Source organism: Clytia hemisphaerica, unplaced genomic scaffold (assembly GCF_902728285.1).
Source record: "Clytia hemisphaerica strain Z4C2 unplaced genomic scaffold, Clytia hemisphaerica genome assembly, whole genome shotgun sequence".
Taxonomy (NCBI): domain Eukaryota; kingdom Metazoa; phylum Cnidaria; class Hydrozoa; order Leptothecata; family Clytiidae; genus Clytia; species Clytia hemisphaerica.
Window position 1 is genome coordinate 1,246,398 of NW_027104338.1, and position 23,302 is coordinate 1,269,699.

The window sequence follows — 23,302 nt, forward strand, 5'->3', positions numbered from 1 at the left end:
TCGGATTGTTTTAGTGCATCCTACTTGTCTGTTTAAATGACCATTCTAATCATTTCTCCTTGTTGAGTTTTAATACTTCATGAGGAGTTGGGATAAGAAAGTTTCATAGAAAACATGACAGTAGGAAAAGTGTTAGTTTAGTTTCCAAGGCTACAAATTATTGTTTTATTTTTTGAAATTTTAAGTCGTTGTAGATTTAAAAAAATTCAGTAAAAGGGTTTGAGGCTTCTTAGCTCTCCATCAGGCAAAATGTCCAACCTCAAGATTCCTTTTATTTAGACACATTTCTGACACACAAAATATGTAATCACTCTATTATCTATTATCTATTACTTTTCATACATTCATAACACATACTATAGTTTTTCAAAAGTAGACGCATGAGCAAGACATATGTATAAAACATATATCAAGCCTCCACATTCTATTTTTGATCTTTGTCACTTTACTAAAAGTTATCTCTTGGTGGGAAAAGAAAGAGATCAACTTGCTATTTTTACTCATATCTAATCATTCTTACTTCCAATCTGGGAATTCACATTATTCCATACACCTTTCCCTTTCAAATTTTAAACTACATCAACTCTATTTTTCATGATTCAATCAGCTAGTCTCCTGTATGCTACTATTTTCCTGAAAGGACAACAGAATTTTCTTCAAAGGCAATAATAATTCCCTTCAAAAAATATGGTTAGATCTTCTCCAAAAGTACTGTAGCACTATCCTTCCAAAGCAATAGTCCTTCAAATATACAGAATCCTCATGTTATTTTCCAGCCAATCTCACAAAATTCTGCTGTCATGCAGGCTTAGCTTTCTTATTTCTTTCTTCCTTCAAAGTGAATTTTATCTCAGTTCAGGTAAAAACCAGGAAGCAAACGAGAATTTCAAGTAAAATAAAAAACTGTTAAAAGAATTGAACTTTTACTTTTTCCTTGACAGGAAATGGTCAACCAGACCCAGGGTAGAAAGGTAAATAAAATCCAATGATATGGGGATGATCAAAATATACATTAGTATCTTGCATGAATGTATATTTTTGCCAATCTGTGAACAAGAAAATATAAAATTTGAAGCTGAAAATTAAATCCAATATTTTGCTCATTCCTTTCTTACAGGGAAAAAGAAAGGTGCAAAATGAAAGAAAATTCATGTACTTTTAGTTTGTGGACTTCCACGTAACGCCTGTTAGGATCGAGAACCTTGTACATGACAACAGGCATATGATTATACAAATATAAATAAAAGAAAATTTTAAAATAGATGAAAAGAAAATCAAACTAGAGTTAGAATTTTCTTTAAAATGGATTATTATGAAATTGATATATAATTTAGAAAATGATAATTTTACTTATTCTTTTGATTAGTTGAAACAATAATTTAGCAGATTTAAACGATTTTAGTCCTATGTCGCAAAATCAAAGCCCTGAAAAAAATTTCAGAAATTAGAAGAAACAAAAAGTATAAATTTGTAGCTTTTGTAAACGGTACAAAACGATTGAAATTCTTTCAAAAATCAGAAATTTGCAAAATCAAGTAAAAAATATATACCTTACCATATATAAAAATTTAATTCTAGCAGCATTTCCTAGTTTTGCCCTTTTCGGGCAGATTCCTTTCATTTTGCTAGGGATTTTTCAAATTTCTCAATAATATTGGCAAAAATTATTTTGCGGGTTCAAATTTTCGCAATTTTGCCGAAAAACCAGGAAAAAAGCAAAAAGTAATTCCCACGAAAATTAGTTCCCTTACGGTATACATATCTAAATTAAATTTTTATATATGAATATCTAACAAACATTCAAATAAAGATAGTCACATTAAAATAATTATTTTGACTATTTTCAAAGTTACACACAAACCTATTTTTTGGGATAAAGCAGGGACATTTTTGAAAATCAGTGCAATTGACACAAAATTTGCAGAAGGAAAAATCCACAAATTCACATGCAATAATTAGAGAAAGGAAAGTAGTTTTCACATACATAATGTTACTAGTGTTTCTACTACCTTATGGAAACCAGTTTTTTGCAGAAACTCAATTTTGCAATTTTTGCGCATTTGACCCCAAACTACTGAATTGAGTTCTCGTAAAAAATTTTAAAAATTACAAATGTAATAGCTATTTGTTTACAGAATGGCTCAAATTATCTAGAAAGTCTAGTATCTGCAAAATTAAGGTCCACAAAAAATCTCAAATTGATCACCACAAAATACTAGTTCCCACATAAAATAGTTCCCATAAGTCAAGCATTTGCATATTATTTTGTGGATTTTCAACCCTCTACACAACAAAAAAGCCTGAGGTTCCAATTTTATTGAAGACTAGCAAATTGAATAATTTTCTAACAATCAACATGTTATGAGAAAAATACCTTAAGTGGATTAATTTTCGCGTGGATTAATTTTAGCGATTTTCGCGTATTTTGGCCAATTTCGCGAAATTTTTAGAATTGCAATTTTTGCCACAACCCCTAGAGGTAAATGAAAGAAATTAGGTAAAAAACAGGCCAAATCGCAAAATTTAGTCCACGCGAAAATTTTCAATCTTCCATTCGCGAAATTTTGTCCACACGAAAATTAATCCACTTAAGGTACCACATCTATACAATGACCATTTTTAATCAAAGTAACCATTAATAACAAATGTTTGCATTCAGTTCTTTAACTTAGTAATTAGAAGCATTAAGGAAAAGAGATAGAAATTAAAAAAAAATTCCAATATAATACACTATTGTATTTTTATATAATACTAGTCTTACTCCTCAAAATTGGCTAACATGTCTGGAATAGATGACCATTCTTTCTTTTTATCTTCAACCCACTTGGCAAATTCAACATAATTTAAATATCTTTGGGGTACTCTTTTTATGTCAGGAAAGTTTTCATGAGCTCTTGGTCCAGTGTAAGTGAAAGGTGAAATTTCCAAAATATCTGATATGATTTTCTTTTTCATCTTCTAATGAGTCTCTCGTGGTATGATGAGAGGAACCATGCTCAACAGATATCTCTTGATCAAAACTCTCCACTATATCTTTTATATACCGTTTGTTGCCTTGCAAATCTTTTCAATAGACTTCAGGCTTTTATTTGCCCCCATGCGTTTTACTATTTTTTTACTCATTCGATTGCAAATTTCTTGTGCAAGATCATCCTCAATATTGTTTCCTTTCCCCCCTCGCCAGTTTAAGAAGAAGCCCCACTTAAATTCTTGAGATAGCCTTGGGGTTAGTGTGCACTCTATTTGTGCAATAGAGGTGAACATTTCAACAGCATATTTACTACGACTATTAAGAGCTTTGAAGACAACAAGTAAAATTTTTTGATTTATGAGGTTACGATCACCATCAGCTTCAGCAGCAGTGTCCTTCATCTGTAAAAGCAAAACTGTTAAAAAAATAATCATTAATCCATAATTTTGTTTGAAATCATCTGAACTATTGTTATCGTAGTCGCTCTGTATAACAAACTTTCTGACAAATTGTTCTAAGTAGCCATTAAAGTATTCCTTTTTGACATCATCTGATGCTTTTTCATCTGGAAAATCTGCTGGCTTCTCATTCATGTTGGATATTCCAAATAAATTTAGAGCAGCAGCCACAATATAACCCTTTCCGACACTAATAAAGAATTCTTCACATCCCTCGTAGCTGTCAACAACTTTCTTTGGAGTGACATTTTTGCGGTTTAGTTTTTCCCGAAAAAATTTAAGAGTTCCTTTTTCATTTACTGATTCTGGAACGTACAATAAGTTGAAACAGTATTGTAAAAGAGACGCTTTGGTGTGCCACATAACTGGCTTGAAAGGTGAGCAATGTTCCAGGCGATCTGTTGGGGTGTGTGACACCCTTGGAGGAGATCTTTCGCTCCAGAAAAACGAATCCTGGAAAGCTGATCCCCTGCAAATACAATCTTATTGTCTTTCATGGGGTCATTACTGGTAAACACTACTTGTGCCATGGGTTGACCAGGATCAGCCTGATTGCTCTCAGGAACAACATCAACAACAATATCTGGATCTGGGATTTCAGGAGGAGCTAAACCAGCCTTGTCATACAACTCCCAAATCCATTTCTCATATGTACGTAAAATTTTGACACAGTCTTGATATTTAGCCTCATCTGCATCAATTATAGGAAGTGTGGCTGTTACGGATTTAAATTTCATGACATCAGAAAATTTATGTTCAATGTGATCAGGATAAAAAGATGAAAAAATTTTGAATTCAGGAAAAAATTCAAACAAAATGCGAGCAATCAACACCTTTACAGATGAGACGTAAGATTTCCACTCATTTACATTTGGAAGTAGCTGAGAAGTCTTCAATTCACTTATCTTTCCAATAGGTTTGGCGTTTGGAAGGTCTTTAAAGTCCAAACGGTTTGCCACTAGGTTGGAGGCAAATAGGTGCAAATCTTTATTTTGAATTGCTTTTCGCATATGGTCCATTTTGATTTTAAGGTCCCAGTTATCACCAGTGCCCCGAAGGGTTGCACCTTTTTTCAGTAGTACAACAGCTTTATCCATAAAATGGCTACCGATAGCATTTAAAAGAGTGTCTCTGGTAGAGTAGGAAAGACAAACCCCCATTCGGTTCAGTCTTTGTTGGAGCTAAAAATAATCAAATTTAAAACACTGAGACTTTCTATTTTTCCCTTTTCTGTTTACAGAAGATGCTATCCACTTTCGAGGGGTGAGGTACTAAAAAATCTGACAAGCCCTTGAAAAAATTACCAAAATAACCAAAAATCACAAAAAATTTCATTAAAAAGAGTTGAACGTAAAAGAAAAAGGAAAATAAAAAAAGATCACCAAAAAATCATAAAGTCACCCTGGTAGTAGATTTTTGATGATAAAATTTCACAGCAGAAAAAAAAGTCTTGAAATACAAAGTACATAGGTGAAAAGTAATCTTATAGCAAGAATTCATCTTTTACTGAAATTTATTTTTGAATTCCTCCTCATACAGTGAGAGCTCTAGAAATATTAGTTGGAAATCTTTTTTAAATTTCTTTGGAATTTTTTTAACTTGATGTCAATTTGATATCTAAAATGCAAAAATTTAGTTCAGCACAAAATTACTTCCCATGGATAAAAAACTTACTTTTTTACTACATCCTCCTTCAATCAACAAGACAGTGGTGATACGCTTAAAATAGCTAAGTTCATGCCATCTTGAACTTAAAAGAATGCTGTATATAAGTGCAAATTTTGGCTTCAAATCCTCTGTAATCTCATACTTTCTAGATGACATTGCTGTTAAAACTTTCACAAGGAATGGAAAGTTATTCAAAAATTCTTCAAAAATAACATTCATTTGTGTTGTAGCTATAGAATCAAAATCCTTGTTGTAGAGATAAGATCCATTTCCTGAACGCTTACATAAATGATTGAGCTTAGTTTGAATAGATTGCACAATCAGTCTTTGAATTTGCAAAAACGTGTTTTTACATGAACCAACAATTAACGATGCAATACGACATGGATCAATGGAATCTAGCTCTATTAATTTTGTTGAGATAGCATTTTCAATGCTTACAAAATTATCATCAGTATCAGAACTTTTTTCATCAAACTTTAGCTTTTTATTAGGTGCTGGTCTCCTAGACGGCGATGACACAATATCTGTTGGTTTGAGACACCTCTTAGTTGAAGTGAGATTTTGATCGTTAACTTTTTGGCATTTTGTTCTGAAAATAAAGGCTCTTTCAAGAGAGGTTTCACAGACAGTACAAATTTTGTCAGGTAATTCATCATCACTTTTTACAACAACACCACAACATTGCTCAATTTTGAATTCTAGATTCTTTTCGTGCTGTCCTATTTTGGAAAAAATCTTTTGATACCGTGACTTTGTCTCTCCACATAATCTACAACCATCTTTGCTTTTTGGATCTGCACTTCTTGCATATGTCTTGGTTGGCGTATCTTTTTTCACAGCCACAGTAGATGCCATCCAAAAAACATAAATTCAAAACTACATATTTATATTCAATTATTTGATCTGTACTTATTCAAAATTTTTAAACAATGAATTAACTTCTTTCTTTTCTTGCTTGTCTTGACACACAGAGAGTTGAATTTAAACTGAGCTGGCAACTGATGTGTTCCTTCATTTTGTATAACTTACTGGACAATAGATGTGTAAATGGATATTTGCAAAATAAGAACTATTTCTGGCTCAAATCTAAAAAAAGGACAGGGGGTTGGGACTCTACAGCTGAAGTTTTGAGAACTGAATGCAAACATTTGTGGCTAAAAAAATCTTGAAAAAAAATGATTTGTAGTAGAAAATAATAGATTATACCTGTAACTTACGTCCTACTTGCATCATTTCCATTTAAATTTTGACCTTTCAAATGCTATTTTTGCACTCAAAAGCCAGGATCTGCATAAAAACTTGATTGAGTATTGAATAACATGAACGTCATGAAAGTCAAACCCTATCCCAAACAACCAACTGCTGAGCACCGCTGTACGTTCCAGAGAGTTTCGTTGTTTCTCCAATCACGAATCAACTTCAACTCATCCAAATTTCGCCCATCAGAAAATTCACGAATTCAGAACATTTTTTCTGGCCTGTACCAGGGCCTAATCGTCTGGCCATCCCCGCCCTCACTTTTGCCGCCTGACCGCCAACGATTCGCCCTGGCTCGCGAGGTTGCATCCGGATATGCTAAAAAAGGCCCCTTGTGGGTACAGAAAGCCGTTTTTGGCATGTCTTTCTCTTTGATAAGTATTTGAAAACCAGGAAAAGAGGCCTATAAGTCGAGAAGATCTTTGCACCATGTAGTCGATCTAAAATTTCTTTGGTCTTCGGTAGTGGGTGAGCCTTTTTTGTTACATTTTTAAATTGTGTAGAGTTTAAGATTCAAACTAATTCCAGTGAGGGATCTGCCATCTTGAAATTTATTTCTTGCAATTTCGAAAATTGCATAAAGACACAAAATCACTAAAAACTGGAACTCATACAAACAAACAAACAAAGATGTCTCCCGATTTCGAAAATGTCGTTCTTTGGTCATGATTTCTGTTAATTTTTCTTCCAAATAGACAGTATCTGGTTGTATTGATTTGCCGCATTTCCATACTAAGCCAAAAAAATGAAGTCTACCATCACACGTCTTTTTACGAGATTCATTAAACTATATAAAGAACAGAACGCTTCGATGGCCGAAATGTTAAGAACAAGTTAAAAAATTTAAGGCTTTAGAACACCGAATGTCGTAGAAAAATGGCGAAAATAAGAACATGCATGTTCTTAACATGTCAAGAACATTTTTAGGATTAAAACTCAAAAAGTTAAGAACATCTCAAAGCTTCAAAAATTTAGGCTGTTCTTATAGGAAAACGTGTACATCAGGCCGCCACTTATCAAACGCTATTCAGTCTATCGAAAACCCATAAGTGGCCTTCATGCTATGTATGTATAGAATTCTCTGTTTGTGAAAGAGAGGTAATTAAAAACATGTTTATTTTACTGTGTGGTTTTTGAGCAGATTTTTCTCACGCAATACGCAAGTTATACAAACAGCATCTTGTGATGTCTTTTTTAGCAAAGAAAAAATTTGGTGTTGATTACATTGGGATTTTTTAAGAGAAAGTCTTAAGGTTCTAGAATGTCATTGAAAGATTTTAATGGTCTTAAAGTCGAGTTATTAAACTCTTCACATATAAAAGAAGTTCAAGATTTATATGAGGAATTTCTTATACCAACTTATGTAAAACGTTTAGGATTAACTGGTTTAGGACAACCGAATTTTCAAGAGGCAGATTTTGCTGAAGAAATCGTAAATAGTGATAATTTGAACGATGAGAAATATCTTGGTGTATCAGTGGTAGTATATGATGGAGATAAAATGATTGCTTGTTCCATGAATTATCTAGTCGATGAAGAGCTGTTCAATAAAGAATTTGTTGATTATAATCGACGCCTTATGAATGATTATAGTTTAAAACCCAATCTGCGAAAATACATACAACATCTTTATGAAGTTTGGCAAGGGCATAATTTCTTCTCCAAGTATGAGCTGGAAAAAGTCCTTTACCAAGAAACTATTATTGTAAACCCAAAGTATAGACACCATGGTTTAAGTGGTTTTCTTATGAATTACACCAAAGACTTATGCCAAAGTAAATGCGATGGTGTATTATCGGACAGTCAAATTCCGTTACCGTTGTATCAGAAGATCGTTGAAAGAGACCCTAATGCACGATCACCGATTGCTGATGCCTTGATATTGCGATCGGTACTTTCTTATGATGGTTTTGTTGTCTCTGTGACACTTTTTATATACGATGCTAATGATGGTAGAAAGTCCAGACAAAATTTACAATCGAAACTCTGAAAGATTTTAGATTTTTTATATTAGATACAGTACACGTTTTTTTTATAAGAACAAACTATATAAGAACATAGGGCTTCGAGGCCCAAAAATTTAAGAACATTCTAATAACATTCTAAGGCTTTGGAGACTTAAAAACATGCATTTTCTTAAGAAATTACATCAAAATGCTCAAAAAATGCTGAAATAAGAACATTTTAAGTACATTTTTAGGCTTCAAATCTAAAAAACTAAGAACATCCGAAGACTTCGAGAATTTTTGACGTTCTTATAAAAAAAAACGTGTAATGGTATTATTATCGTCATTACAGAATTTTTGTAAGAATTGAATTTTTTAACTTCAATATAGATATTCCTAATTTTGTTATATAAATCGCCCGTAAATAAATGTTATATTACCCTCCTTTACAAAAAGTGCTATGTAGATAGATAGATAGATAAACCTTCCCTTAGCACAGGGAATAGGCCCTATCCTAAGATAGAGATCACAGCGCTAGGTAGATAAAATAAAAAGCGAAAAAAGGAAAAATTATGCAAATAAGTAACTAGATCAAACTATCAAAAAATATGCTACTTGGAATTAATAATTTTACGCCAATCCAGAAGATTCAAAGCTTTTTGATACCAGTCATTTTTTGACAAACCAACCTTTTTCAAGCACTTATAAATTCCTCTTCCATATGTGAAGTTTGGTGCTCCACGAGGGCGTTTCGATGGCACCCACGAAGTTAGCATTTTTCTGGGTAGTCGCTGTTGATCCATACGAGCGACATGACCCAGCCAACGAAGTTGACGGCGATTCACGTACGAATCAACGGATTTCAGAGATAAACGATTTAACAGATCAGACGTTCTGATTCTATACACACGGGTGTGGAGCCGGTTCACACGACACATTGCACGTACACATCTAGCATGGAATAAACGTAATTTTCGGAAAAGATTTTCGGTTAAACACCAGTGTTCAGCACCGTGTAAGAGAATAGCCAAGATAATGCATTCGTATACAAATTTCTTAGCTTTGTATGAAATACTGGTTGACGAAAATAAACAATTTCTCAATTTACCAAATACCCGACTTGCCGAATTGATTCGGGCATCAACATCAACATTATCATTACAATCTCTCGTCAGAAAAGAGCCCAGATAACAAAAGCGATCCACTATTGGTAAATGTGCGCCACCTGGTAGAACAATATTTGACAGATTGCAGCCATCGTATGTAGAAGGATTTGCATAGATGCGTTTTGGTGTTGCAACGAAAAGGATTTCTGATTTGGAGGGTTTTTCGTCGGTGCCAGCATGTATTTCGAGACCGTATCTATTAAAATGATTGAAGAGGAGGGGTACGTACGTTTCAGTCGATTCACGCGATGTGAATAAAACAGCTGTGTCATCAGCATATTCCGAATCTGGTAAAGAGAATTCCTCGATATTTCTCTTTGTGTTGTATCTACGACCAGTTAATACATCATCGAACTTCGTATGGAAAATACAGACAGGTCTATCATACGCATTACGCCATGATATCATTACGGCTGCAAGATAAAATATGAACAACAGAGGACCCAAAATATCCCCCTGGATAGAATTTGCACAATGTTCCTTTTTAACGCTTTTCGTGTGTGTGTCAATGTGGCCGTTCGCGACACGTCCACATCCGGAGCTTCAAGGTCCACCATCATCAGTTGTGGAAAGGATCGGTCCAATGCTGACAATTGATCTCCGATGGCAAACCACTCCAACACGATCAACACTCCATCGTCATTGTGAATGTGATTTTTGTTCTTCTTGGGTGTGGTGGACCTCTCTTTAGTGTAGGCTTACCACCACACCCTTTATTTTAGGTTTTGATTCTCATTCACTAATTCTTAATGGAGTGAATTTTTTTATCTGTCTTATTCACTAATTCTTAATGGAGTGAATTTTTTTATGTTTATGTTTTATGTTTTAATGTCTATGCTATGTTTTAATGGGTAATTTACCTTTTTAGTGACATTATATCGGCCCTTTTTCTGTCAAGAATTACCGCAGACCGTGTGTTATTGAAAGTTCGTCATCAGACTTTTTTTTTAATTTTTTGCTGACGTCATCAAAATTTTTGAATTTTTTTTATTTTATCTTAACTGAAGTAGTTTATCAATTCAATTTTTCGGTGAAAATTTGAATTGAAGTCATTTTGACAAGTACTTCTTAAGATATTAAACTTTTAATTTTTACGGCGCCATCGTTGTGACGTCAAAAACCATGTTTTGGGTAATAACTTTTTTTGGTGCAAAAAATAATTCCAACACAGCAATTTCGTTAATGTAAATCGGAATACGCTTCTTTTGATGTATGTATGAATACTCCAACATAAGTGTTATTGGGTTGCATTGGAGCGTTGGACACGCTGTAACTTAAAGACACTGAGCTTCAAACCCACAGTCGCATTCGCTGGGGAGTTTTTTCATATCCAAACCATATCAAAGTTAGATTACATCGAAGAATTCAACCTCGTACCCAGGGCGATAAGCTTTTTGACGTTATAGATGGGCGCTTAGGCCCTGGTCTAGGCCAGCTCTTTAACCAATCAGAGCGCGGCATTTTTAGCGGGAAAATTGTCGGATAAAGGGATGCGAAATAGTCAGATTTTAGCCATATTTCAAAACTACTTTCGATTTTGCAGTGAAAGGTCAGCGGATCGGATTCGTCAAAAAATAAACAATAATGAAGAATCAGCCTTGCACCACTGACCCATTTACAATCAGGGATCTATCGAAAGAAGAAGGCTTTCCTGTTTATATTTTTATACAAAATTTAGATAATTTATAGCTTAGATATTTGTAGCATATACCTGCTATACCTGTTTAAAGTAGATTAGTTAGGTGAAAAACAACATTAAAAATAGAAAAAAAGCTAGCGAAGTAAAAATAGTATGTAGATTTATAAAGAAAGAAGAAGATGGAAAAAAAACAACAAGAGGTGTGTTGTGTGTAGCTAGTTAAACAGGACAGAGAGCTGAATATTGAACAAGGTAACAGTACTATTATGGATAATGCCAATGGACCAATTTTTGTTTTTAAAAAGCTGGGCTCAATTTTGTCATCTCAAGAATGTTCATCATTTTCCAGTTTTTGTTACAAACCCAAGCAGATCCAATGCTTTGAGTACTTATTGAAAGGTCATGATGTCATTGCTGTTCTTCCAACTGGATATGGTAAATCTCTGATCTTCCATCTCCTTCCATGGATTCTACCGCAAAAGAAGAATAAGAAGTCAAACATTGTTTTAGTAATTTGTCCACTTTCATCAATAATACGTGACCAAGTTTCCATGCTTTTAGCAAAAGGGATAAAGGCAGAGATGCTGCCACACTCTTTAATAGACAAACCCCATGATGTTTTGCCATCACAAAAGATGGAAAGGCTAAGGACAAGAAGAAGCAACAGTTGTCAAAAATACCAGACATTATAAAATCAGGTGAAATTGACATTTTATTTGGACACCCAGAAGCTTTTCTAAGTACTGAAGGAAGAGAATTGCTAAAATCTTCAATCTTTAAAGAACGTGTTGTTGCATGTGCCATTGATGAGGCTCACTGTGTTGAAATTTGGGGAAATGAATTTCGTACAGATTTCAGCGAGTTAGCAGTTCTCAAATCATTTATACCTGAGTTACAATTCCTTGCTGTAACTGCAACTGCTACAAAGTCCCAAACAAAACATTTTTCTGAAACACTCTGTATGAAAGATTTGAAAATCATTTGTGTCAGTCCTAACCGTCCAAACATATTTTTATCAATAGTCCAGAGAAAACCTTCCTTATACGGTTTTGTTGGTATTGCTGAAATTCTTGAGCCAATAGCAAGAAAATTTGTTGATTTTGAAGGAAAATTTCCCAATGACAGTAATATACATGAAACTTGACTTCTGTGGAAAAGCATATTCTCTTTTCGATAAAATTTTGGCTGAGAATCAGTATGTCAACGGTGAAAATATCCTGCAAAAACAAGACTTTTCAATCAATTCCATTCACCATCACCTCCATGCGAGAAAAATTATATCTTAGAAGAGATTAAAGAAATAGACTCTAGAACTAGGGTCTTATTTGCAACAACTGCATTAGGTATGGGAGTAGATGCACCAAATATTTCCCATGTCATCCATATTGGACCTCCCTCTTCAATGGAAGCATACACCCAAGAGATCGGGAGGGCTGGACGAACAAAATGTGATTCATGGGCAACACTTTTCTACAACAACTCAGATATTGCTACCAATACCCATACTGAAAAGGCCATGAGAGATTATTGTTTATCAGAAGGCTGTCTAAGAAAAGTGTTAACAAACTATTTTGATTTTTACAGTCCAAAACAAGAAAGATGCTGTTCAACCTGTAATCCTGATACAGCTTTCCCATATTTTGAATTGTTGGAAATTAGAAAAAGAATTGCTGATGAGTCAACACTTGAGGTATTCAAAGAAGAGATTGACAAATGTTTTGCTAAATTTGACAATGAAATCAAAAATGGTTTTTACTTTGATATGAAAATGCCAGACCAGGAATCAAGCAAGTCTGATATTTCAAGTATGATAGTTCAAAATGTTGCTGATATTTTAGAAGAGCTAGATTTGTTATATAATTTTGATGTCTTTTCATAGAGAGTGTAGAAAAGAACTTTTATTAATAATTGACAAATATGCACCAATTGTATTATCATATAACTAATTTTCAGAAAATTATCATTTTTAGATTTGACATTATTTTGTGTATTCTAACAAAAACTTTTGGTAAATTTAAAGTTACATGAGATCATTGCTTTGTATTACTAGTTATACCTTTTATCATTATAATGTACGTTTGCGTATTATGTGATTAATTAAAAGAACTAGAACTTTTGTCCTCTTAAGGCTAGTAAAATTTTCGGATTGTTTTAGTGCATCCTACTTGTCTGTTTAAATGACCATTCTAATCATTTCTCCTTGTTGAGTTTTAATACTTCATGAGGAGTTGGGATAAGAAAGTTTCATAGAAAACATGACAGTAGGAAAAGTGTTAGTTTAGTTTCCAAGGCTACAAATTATTGTTTTATTTTGAAATTTTAAGTCGTTGTAGATTTAAAAAAATTCAGTAAAAGGGTTTGAGGCTTCTTAGCTCTCCATCAGGCAAAATGTCCAACCTCAAGATTCCTTTTATTTAGACACATTTCTGACACACAAAATATGTAATCACTCTATTATCTATTATCTATTACTTTTCATACATTCATAACACATACTATAGTTTTTCAAAAGTAGACGCATGAGCAAGACATATGTATAAAACATATATCAAGCCTCCACATTCTATTTTTGATCTTTGTCACTTTACTAAAAGTTATCTCTTGGTGGGAAAAGAAAGAGATCAACTTGCTATTTTTACTCATATCTAATCATTCTTACTTCCAATCTGGGAATTCACATTATTCCATACACCTTTCCCTTTCAAATTTTAAACTACATCAACTCTATTTTTCATGATTCAATCAGCTAGTCTCCTGTATGCTACTATTTTCCTGAAAGGACAACAGAATTTTCTTCAAAGGCAATAATAATTCCCTTCAAAAAATATGGTTAGATCTTCTCCAAAAGTACTGTAGCACTATCCTTCCAAAGCAATAGTCCTTCAAATATACAGAATCCTCATGTTATTTTCCAGCCAATCTCACAAAATTCTGCTGTCATGCAGGCTTAGCTTTCTTATTTCTTCCTTCAAAGTGAATTTTATCTCAGTTCAGGTAAAAACCAGGAAGCAAACGAGAATTTCAAGTAAAATAAAAAACTGTTAAAAGAATTGAACTTTTACTTTTTCCTTGACAGGAAATGGTCAACCAGACCCAGGGTAGAAAGGTAAATAAAATCCAATGATATGGGGATGATCAAAATATACATTAGTATCTTGCATGAATGTATATTTTTGCCAATCTGTGAACAAGAAAATATAAAATTTGAAGCTGAAAATTAAATCCAATATTTTGCTCATTCCTTTCTTACAGGGAAAAAGAAAGGTGCAAAATGAAGAAAATTCATGTACTTTTAGTTTGTGGACTTCCACGTAACGCCTGTTAGGATCGAGAACCTTGTACATGACAACAGGCATATGATTATACAAATATAAATAAAAGAAAATTTTAAAATAGATGAAAAGAAAATCAAACTAGAGTTAGAATTTTCTTTAAAATGGATTATTATGAAATTGATATATAATTTAGAAAATGATAATTTTACTTATTCTTTTGATTAGTTGAAACAATAATTTAGCAGATTTAAACGATTTTAGTCCTATGTCGCAAAATCAAAGCCCTGAAAAAAATTTCAGAAATTAGAAGAAACAAAAAGTATAAATTTGTAGCTTTTGTAACGGTACAAAACGATTGAAATTCTTTCAAAAATCAGAAATTTGCAAAATCAAGTAAAAAATATATACCTTACCATATATAAAAATTTAATTCTAGCATTTCCTAGTTTTGCCCTTTTCGGGCAGATTCCTTTCATTTTTGCTAGGGATTTTTCAAATTTCTCAATAATATTGGCAAAAATTATTTTGCGGGTTCAAATTTTCGCAATTTTGCCGAAAAACCAGGAAAAAAGCAAAAAGTAATTCCCACGAAAATTAGTTCCCTTACGGTATACATATCTAAATTAAATTTTTATAAATGAATATCTAACAAACATTCAAATAAAGATAGTCACATTAAAATAATTATTTTGACTATTTTCAAAGTTACACAAAACCTATTTTTTGGGATAAAGCAGGGACATTTTTGAAAATCAGTGCAATTGACACAAAATTTGCAGAAGGAAAAATCCACAAATTCACATGCAATAATTAGAGAAAGGAAAGTAGTTTTCACATACATAATGTTACTAGTGTTTCTACCTTATGGAAACCAGTTTTTGCAGAAAAGAAACTCAATTTTGCAATTTTTGCGCATTTGACCCCAAACTACTGAATTGAGTTCTCGTAAAAAATTTTAAATTACAAATGTAATAGCTATTTGTTTACAGAATGGCTCAAATTATCTAGAAAGTCTAGTATCTGCAAAATTAAGGTCCACAAAAAATCTCAAATTGATCACCACAAAATACTAGTTCCCACATAAAATAGTTCCCATAAGTCAAGCATTTGCATATTATTTTGTGGATTTTCAACCCTCTACACAACAAAAAAGCCTGAGGTTCCAATTTTATTGAAGACTAGCAAATTGAATAATTTTCTAACAATCAACATGTTATGAGAAAAATACCTTAAGTGTATTAATTTTCGCGTGGATTAATTTTAGCGATTTTCGCGTATTTTGGCCAATTTCGCGAAATTTTTAGAATTGCAATTTTTGCCACAACCCCTAGAGGTAAATGAAAGAAATTAGGTAAAAACAAGGCCAAATCGCAAATTTAGTCCACGCGAAAATTTTCAATCTTCCATTCGCGAAATTTTGTCCACACGAAAATTAATCCACTTAAGGTACCACATCTATACAATGACCATTTTTAATCAAAGTAACCATTAATAACAAATGTTTGCATTCAGTTCTTTAACTTAGTAATTAGAAGCATTAAGGAAAAGAGATAGAAATTAAAAAAAATTCCAATATAATACACTATTGTATTTTTATAATACTAGTCTTACTCCTCAAAATTGGCTAACATGTCTGGAATAGATGACCATTCTTTCTTTTTATCTTCAACCCACTTGGCAAATTCAACATAATTTAAATATCTTTGGGGTACTCTTTTTATGTCAGGAAAGTTTTCATGAGCTCTTGGTCCAGTGTAAGTGAAAGGTGAAATTTCCAAAATATCTGATATGATTTCTTTTTCATCTTCTAATGAGTCTCTCGTGGTATGATGAGAGGAACCATGCTCAACAGATATCTCTTGATCAAAACTCTCCACTATATCTTTTATACCGTTTGTTGCCTTGCAAATCTTTTCAATAGACTTCAGGCTTTTATTTGCCCCCATGCGTTTTACTATTTTTTTACTCATTCGATTGCAAATTTCTTGTGCAAGATCATCCTCAATATTGTTTCCTTTCCCCCTCGCCAGTTTAAGAAGAAGCCCCACTTAAATTCTTGAGATAGCCTTGGGGTTAGTGTGCACTCTATTTGTGCAATAGAGGTGAACATTTCAACAGCATATTTACTACGACTATTAAGAGCTTTGAAGACAACAAGTAAAATTTTTTGATTTATGAGGTTACGATCACCATCAGCTTCAGCAGCAGTGTCCTTCATCTGTAAAAGCAAAACTGTTAAAAAAATAATCATTAATCCATAATTTTGTTTGAAATCATCTGAACTATTGTTATCGTAGTCGCTCTGTATAACAAACTTTCTGACAAATTGTTCTAAGTAGCCATTAAAGTATTCCTTTTTGACATCATCTGATGCTTTTTCATCTGGAAAATCTGCTGGCTTCTCATTCATGTTGGATATTCCAAATAAATTTAGAGCAGCAGCCACAATATAACCCTTTCCGACACTAATAAAGAATTCTTCACATCCCTCGTAGCTGTCAACAACTTTCTTTGGAGTGACATTTTTGCGGTTTAGTTTTTCCCGAAAAAATTTAAGAGTTCCTTTTTCATTTACTGATTCTGGAACGTACAATAAGTTGAAACAGTATTGTAAAAGAGACGCTTTGGTGTGCCACATAACTGGCTTGAAAGGTGAGCAATGTTCCAGGCGATCTGTTGGGGTGTGACACCCTTGGAGGAGATCTTTCGCTCCAGAAAAACGAATCCTGGAAAGCTGATCCCCTGCAAATACAATCTTATTGTCTTTCATGGGGTCATTACTGGTAAACACTACTTGTGCCATGGGTTGACCAGGATCAGCCTGATTGCTCTCAGGAACAACATCAACAACAATATCTGGGATTTCAGGAGGAGCTAAACCAGCCTTGTCATACAACTCCCAAATCCATTTCTCATATGTACGTAAAATTTTGACACAGTCTTGATATTTAGCCTCATCTGCATCAATTATAGGAAGTGTGGCTGTTACGGATTTAAATTTCATGACATCAGAAAATTTATGTTCAATGTGATCAGGATAAAAAGATGAAAAAAAATTTTGAATTCAGGAAAAAAATTCAAACAAAATGCGAGCAATCAACACCTTTACAGATGAGACGTAAGATTTCCACTCATTTACATTTGGAAGTAGCTGAGAAGTCTTCAATTCACTTATCTTTCCAATAGGTTTGGCGTTTGGAAGGTCTTTAAAGTCCAAAACGGTTTGCCACTAGGTTGGAGGCAAATAGGTGCAAATCTTATTTTGAATTGCTTTTCGCATATGATCCATTTTGATTTTAAGGTCCCAGTTATCACCAGTGCCCCGAAGGGTTGCACCTTTTTTCAGTAGTACAACAGCTTTATCCATAAAATGGCTACCGATAGCATTTAAAAGAGTGTCTCTGGTAGAGTAGGAAAGACAAACCCCCATTCGGTTCAGTCTTTGTTGGAGCTAAAAATAATCAAATTTAAAACACTGAGACTTTCTATTTTTCCCTTTTCTGTTTACAGAAGATGCTATCCACTTTCGAGGGGTGAGGTACTAAAAAATCTGACAAGCCCTTGAAAAAAATTACCAAAATAACCAAAAATCACAAAAAATTTCATTAAAAAGAGTTGAACGTAAAAGAAAAGTGAAAATAAAAAAAGATCACCAAAAAATCATAAAGTCACCCTGGTAGTAGATTTTGATGATAAAATTTCACAGCAGAAAAAAAAGTCTTGAAATACAAAAGTACATAGGTGAAAAGTAATCTTATAGCAAGAATTCATCTTTTACTGAAATTTATTTTTGAATTCCTCCTCATACAGTGAGAGCTCTAGAAATATTAGTTGGAAATCTTTTTTAAATTTCTTTGGAATTTTTTTTAACTTGATGTCAATTTGATATCTAAAATGCAAAAATTTAGTTCAGCACAAAATTACTTCCCATGGATAAAAAACTTACTTTTTTACTACATCCTCCTTCAATCAACAAGACAGTGGTGATACGCTTAAAATAGCTAAGTTCATGCCATCTTGAACTTAAAAGAATGCTGTATATAAGTGCAAATTTTGGCTTCAAATCCTCTGTAATCTCATACTTTCTAGATGACATTGCTGTTAAAACTTTCACAAGGAATGGAAAGTTATTCAAAAATTCTTCAAAAATAACATTCATTTTGGTTGTAGCTATAGAATCAAAATCCTTGTTGTAGAGATAAGATCCATTTCCTGAACGCTTACATAAATGATTGAGCTTAGTTTGAATAGATTGCACAATCAGTCTTTGAATTTGCAAAAACGTGTTTTTACATGAACCAACAATTAACGATGCAATACGACATGGATCAATGGAATCTAGCTCTATTAATTTTGTTGAGATAGCATTTTCAATGCTTACAAAATTATCATCAGTATCAGAACTTTTTTCATCAACTTTAGCTTTTTTATTAGGTGCTGGTCTCCTAGACGGCGATGACACAATATCTGTTGGTTTGAGACACCTCTTAGTTGAAGTGAGATTTTGATCGTTAACTTTTTGGCATTTTGTTCTGAAAATAAAGGCTCTTTCAAGAGAGGTTTCACAGACAGTACAAATTTTGTCAGGTAATTCATCATCACTTTTTACAACAAAACACCACAACATTGCTCAATTTTGAATTCTAGATTCTTTTCGTGCTGTCCTATTTTGGAAAAAAATCTTTTGATACCGTGACTTTGTCTCTCCACATAATCTACAACCCATCTTTGCTTTTTGGATCTGCACTTCTTGCATATGTCTTGGTTGGCGTATCTTTTTTCACAGCCACAGTAGATGCCATCCAAAAAACATAAATTCAAAACTACATATTTATATTCAATTATTTGATCTGTACTTATTCAAAATTTTTTAAACAATGAATTAACTTCTTTCTTTTCTTGCTTGTCTTGACACACAGAGAGTTGAATTTAAACTGAGCTGGCAACTGATGTGTTCCTTCATTTTGTATAACTTACTGGACAATAGATGTGTAAATGGATATTTGCAAAAATAAGAACTATTTCTGGCTCAAATCTAAAAAAAGGACAGGGGGTTGGGACTCTACAGCTGAAGTTTGAGAACTGAATGCAAACATTTGTGGCTAAAAAAAATCTTGAAAAAAAAATGATTTGTAGTAGAAAATAATAGATTATACCTGTAACTTACGTCCTACTTGCATCATTTCCATTTAAATTTTGACCTTTCAAATGCTATTTTTGCACTCAAAAGCCAGGATCTGCATAAAAACTTGATTGAGTATTGAATAACATGAACGTCATGAAAGTCAAACCCTATCCCAAACAACCAACTGCTGAGCACCGCTGTACGTTCCAGAGAGTTTCGTTGTTTCTCCAATCACGAATCAACTTCAACTCATCCAAATTTCGCCCATCAGAAAATTCACGAATTCAGAACATTTTTTCTGGCCTGTACCAGGGCCTAATCGTCTGGCCATCCCCGCCCTCACTTTTGCCGCCTGACCGCCAACGATTCGCCCTGGCTCGCGAGGTTGCGAAGAATTCACTTTTCGTCAGGGAGAGCTCTTTTGACTTTGATTGGTAGTGATGACAACCACGTTAAAGCATCATTTAAGGTTGAGATTTTGATGGCCTCCAGTTTGATTGGTGTAGAGTGAATGTTCAGGTTTTCGAGCTTTCGTGAAAAAACGAGGTCTTTAATTTGATATTAGTGTAATCGAATTTACTGGTGCTTGCGACGTTCTGATTCACTTTTTTTCTGATAAGGCGTAACTTTGACGGATTGTTTGAATTTGGAAGTCTCGCAAAGATTTCGAAAACGTTGACAATTCTCAAACCACCAAGCTTCAAATGTGACAAAAGTAATCGCCGTTCGTGGTCGGTTACAGCCCTTGCCTTACGCGGGTTCTTAAATCTTAGGCAAATGGAGGGTACAGTATGTGCCGCCCTTAAGGGTACCTTTTTGGATCTTCAAAGTTCCGCTAAGGGTAGAAAAATCAGAAAATCAAAATTCAGTCCCACTAAGGGTCAAAGAAACAGGAAAGTTTCAACTTTTTACCCCTGGAAAGATCAAAATTTGGTCAAAACTGGTCAAGTTTTTCCCGATAAGGGTCGTAAAACTCACAAAATTTTCCTTTGTTTTCTTTCTCCTTTCTATTTAGTCCCGGTAAGGGTCCAACCAAGGTCAAAAGTCGTCAGCTCGCCCCCCTCCCGTCAGCTTGTACCCCTAGTACCCCCCCCGGATTTAACGGTAAATGCACAATACACTGACTGGGGGAAGGCTCTAGCATTCTCGAATAGAACTTTGAAATGGTTGATCCAATACACATAAATATATAATCGACTTTGAATTTGTCGGTTCTGGTTGTTGCACCCAAGTGACGTTTATATCATATTTCCAAAAGTTGGAAATATTTTGAAAATATGATATTTCAATGAATTTCAGATTTGGGATACGAGGGGACGAAGTTGGTGTGAACATCAAAATTCGAAACGTCAAAAAAGAAGATGTTACAAAGCAAAACAGATCGAAACAGTTTCGCTCCACCTTTTTCATCGGAGCCGAACTACTGGTTTCGCTGCGAAACGAAATGAATGAACGAGGGTTTGCTACTAGTTTTGAAAAGGCGACTTTTGTTACCATCTGGTCTCGATTACCCGTAGTGTTTTGGTTTAGAGACAAAAAGGAACCAGAAGAGCAAAACAAAAATCCAAACCTCAGGTTTAAATATTTCAGATATTTTGAAAACTTTTTTGGATAAAAAAGAGCTGGTAAATTCAAATTAAGTGGTTCATTGGTAAGTTTAATTATAAAATGGCTTTTAATAGCAGACCATCACCTATGCTTTTTAACTGTCCGTTTGTGCAGTTTCTAGAGTATAGACTTTGAAACTCCTCTATCCAGGAGGATGGCTGATTAAAAGGGGAGGATAGGACAGGAGGAGTCCTTTAAGGGGCTGCCGACAAACGACTTTCCTTTTTTTTAGCGGCCTGAGGCCGTTGAGGTTCAGACCCCCTCCCCCCTACGTCTTAGCGGCCAAAAAAATTCTTCAAAAGTAAATACTTTCACTGGTCCATGGCCGCCATGTTCTTTCGATTCGTAATCCTCAAAGTTCTTATTCTTTTCGCACGGAATGAACATGTGGTTTTGAGCCGTGACCTTTCAATTTTGAAACTCCAAGCCCCGTGGCAAGAGACCTTTTTTCAAAGAGGCCACCCTGTTGAATAATTATGTAGTCCAGCAGAAAAACAATGATAAAACCATGCATAATTATTACAATGTGCATGTTACAGTAATTATGCATGGATCTATCATTGTTTTTATGGCTGGACTACATAATTATTCAACAGGACGTCCTCTTTGAAAAAAGGTCTAGTCACGTGATCAGTCATTTTTCTTGTCGAAGCATTAATTGGTGATCAGGAATAAGGTGAATGTTGTGTGGTTTTTTTGGTCTAAGACTAAGCCTTTATTCTTCACAGGTTTAGTCCAGACCCAATCAATCGAACTTGTCGAACCAATCGAACAATCGAACTAATCAAACTCCATCGAACGATTGAAGTTTGATTAAAAAAATTAATTAACTCTAAGATTTTTTATAAGATTGTGAGTGTTCGATTAATTTCGATCAATGGGTTTCGGTTGGATCAGTTTGATAAACCAATTTTGTTCGACAAGTTTGTGCTGCTCCGCCACCGTATATTAACTTTTTTTCAAAGCCAATTTCGGAATGTAAATCGGGAAATTACTTCCGATAATAACTGATTACACTCTTTTCATCCTGTATCCTTTTAGCGCCAGAGGCGGTTTGGTGGGGCGTAGTATTCCGCCACTCAGCCGCGCGCAAAATCGCAACAGACAGTTACATCAATATGCCTTCTTACCTGTCTTTAAAAATATAAATAAAAGTAATCACGGAAAAGGAAGCGAAAAAAAAAAAACATAAGTGTGAGAACAGAGTAATCAAACTCGTTAGAAAAAGTACCATTAGAAGTCATAAAAAATCAACCTGAATAAATGCAATCGAAATTCCAGAGAACTTCATAATTCCCCAAACACCATTACATTACTATGTCAAACTCCCATCACATAAATTTTACAATTACGTCAGAGTAGACTACGCTCGCCACCGAAGAGGTTTATTTGGAAAGGGTAATTATATTTTATTGTTTGCTTCTTTCTTAAAGATTCGCCGGGTTGGAAAAGTATGAATTTCTTTGTACATATATTACCTACCCCAAATATTTAGGAGGCTGAGTTTTAAACGAATCGTCAAGTTGAAACGAACGATAAATGTATCAAGGTCTGTTTTATTTACCCCCTGGTGACTTAACAAAAGAGACTTAACTCAATGTTACAATCCAATTATTGAAAGTTTGTCTCAGCCTTTTTATAATAAGCGAGACATACGTTCTCTGATTACGCAATTTTCATATTGACATTTTCGAGGCATTTTGATGTAACTGACAGAGTGGCTACGGACTTTATTCCGGATAGAAAAATATCCAGGTACAATAAACGTCAAGCCGTTAAGTCCGGGAACTGTCGAAATGGCAATCGCATGCCATTTCCCATTTTTAAAAACTTTTTTATCGGCATAGACCTTTTTTTAAAGAGGCAGCCATGTTGAATAATTATGTACTCCAGCATAAAAACAATGATACAGCCATGCATAATTACTGTATCATGCTTATTCTAAAAATTATGCATGGCTGTATCATTGTTTTTATGCTGGAGTACATAATTATTTAACATGGCTGCCTCTTTAAAAAAAGGTCTCTTGCAGTGACCCCCTCCCACCCCTTACAGCCAAAAGCCGTTAAAAAAAAGGAAAATTGTTTGTCGACGGCCCCTAAAAAAGCTTAAACTCCTATATCTATCAGGATTAGAAAATATTTTGCCAAAACAATTGCACTAAACTTCAAAGTGGATCCATGGAA

The 23,302-nt window shown here is 34.1% G+C and overlaps 1 protein-coding gene and 1 pseudogene across 1 annotated transcript; both read right to left on the reverse strand.

Moving 5' to 3' along the window:
• Window positions 1-2,884: 2,884 nt before the first annotated feature.
• Window positions 2,885-6,664, reverse strand: LOC136817865 (uncharacterized; annotated as a pseudogene).
• A 9,087-nt stretch (window positions 6,665-15,751) lies between these two features.
• Window positions 15,752-18,515, reverse strand: LOC136817866 (uncharacterized). Its single transcript, XM_067074199.1, has 3 exons — window positions 18,330-18,515; window positions 17,636-17,834; window positions 15,752-17,365 (listed from the first exon to the last, which is right to left on the reverse strand). The coding sequence occupies exons 1-3, from the start codon at window positions 18,477-18,479 to the stop codon at window positions 16,350-16,352; spliced, it is 1,365 nt and encodes a 454-aa protein (XP_066930300.1). The 5' UTR covers window positions 18,480-18,515; the 3' UTR covers window positions 15,752-16,349.
• Window positions 18,516-23,302: the final 4,787 nt, after the last annotated feature.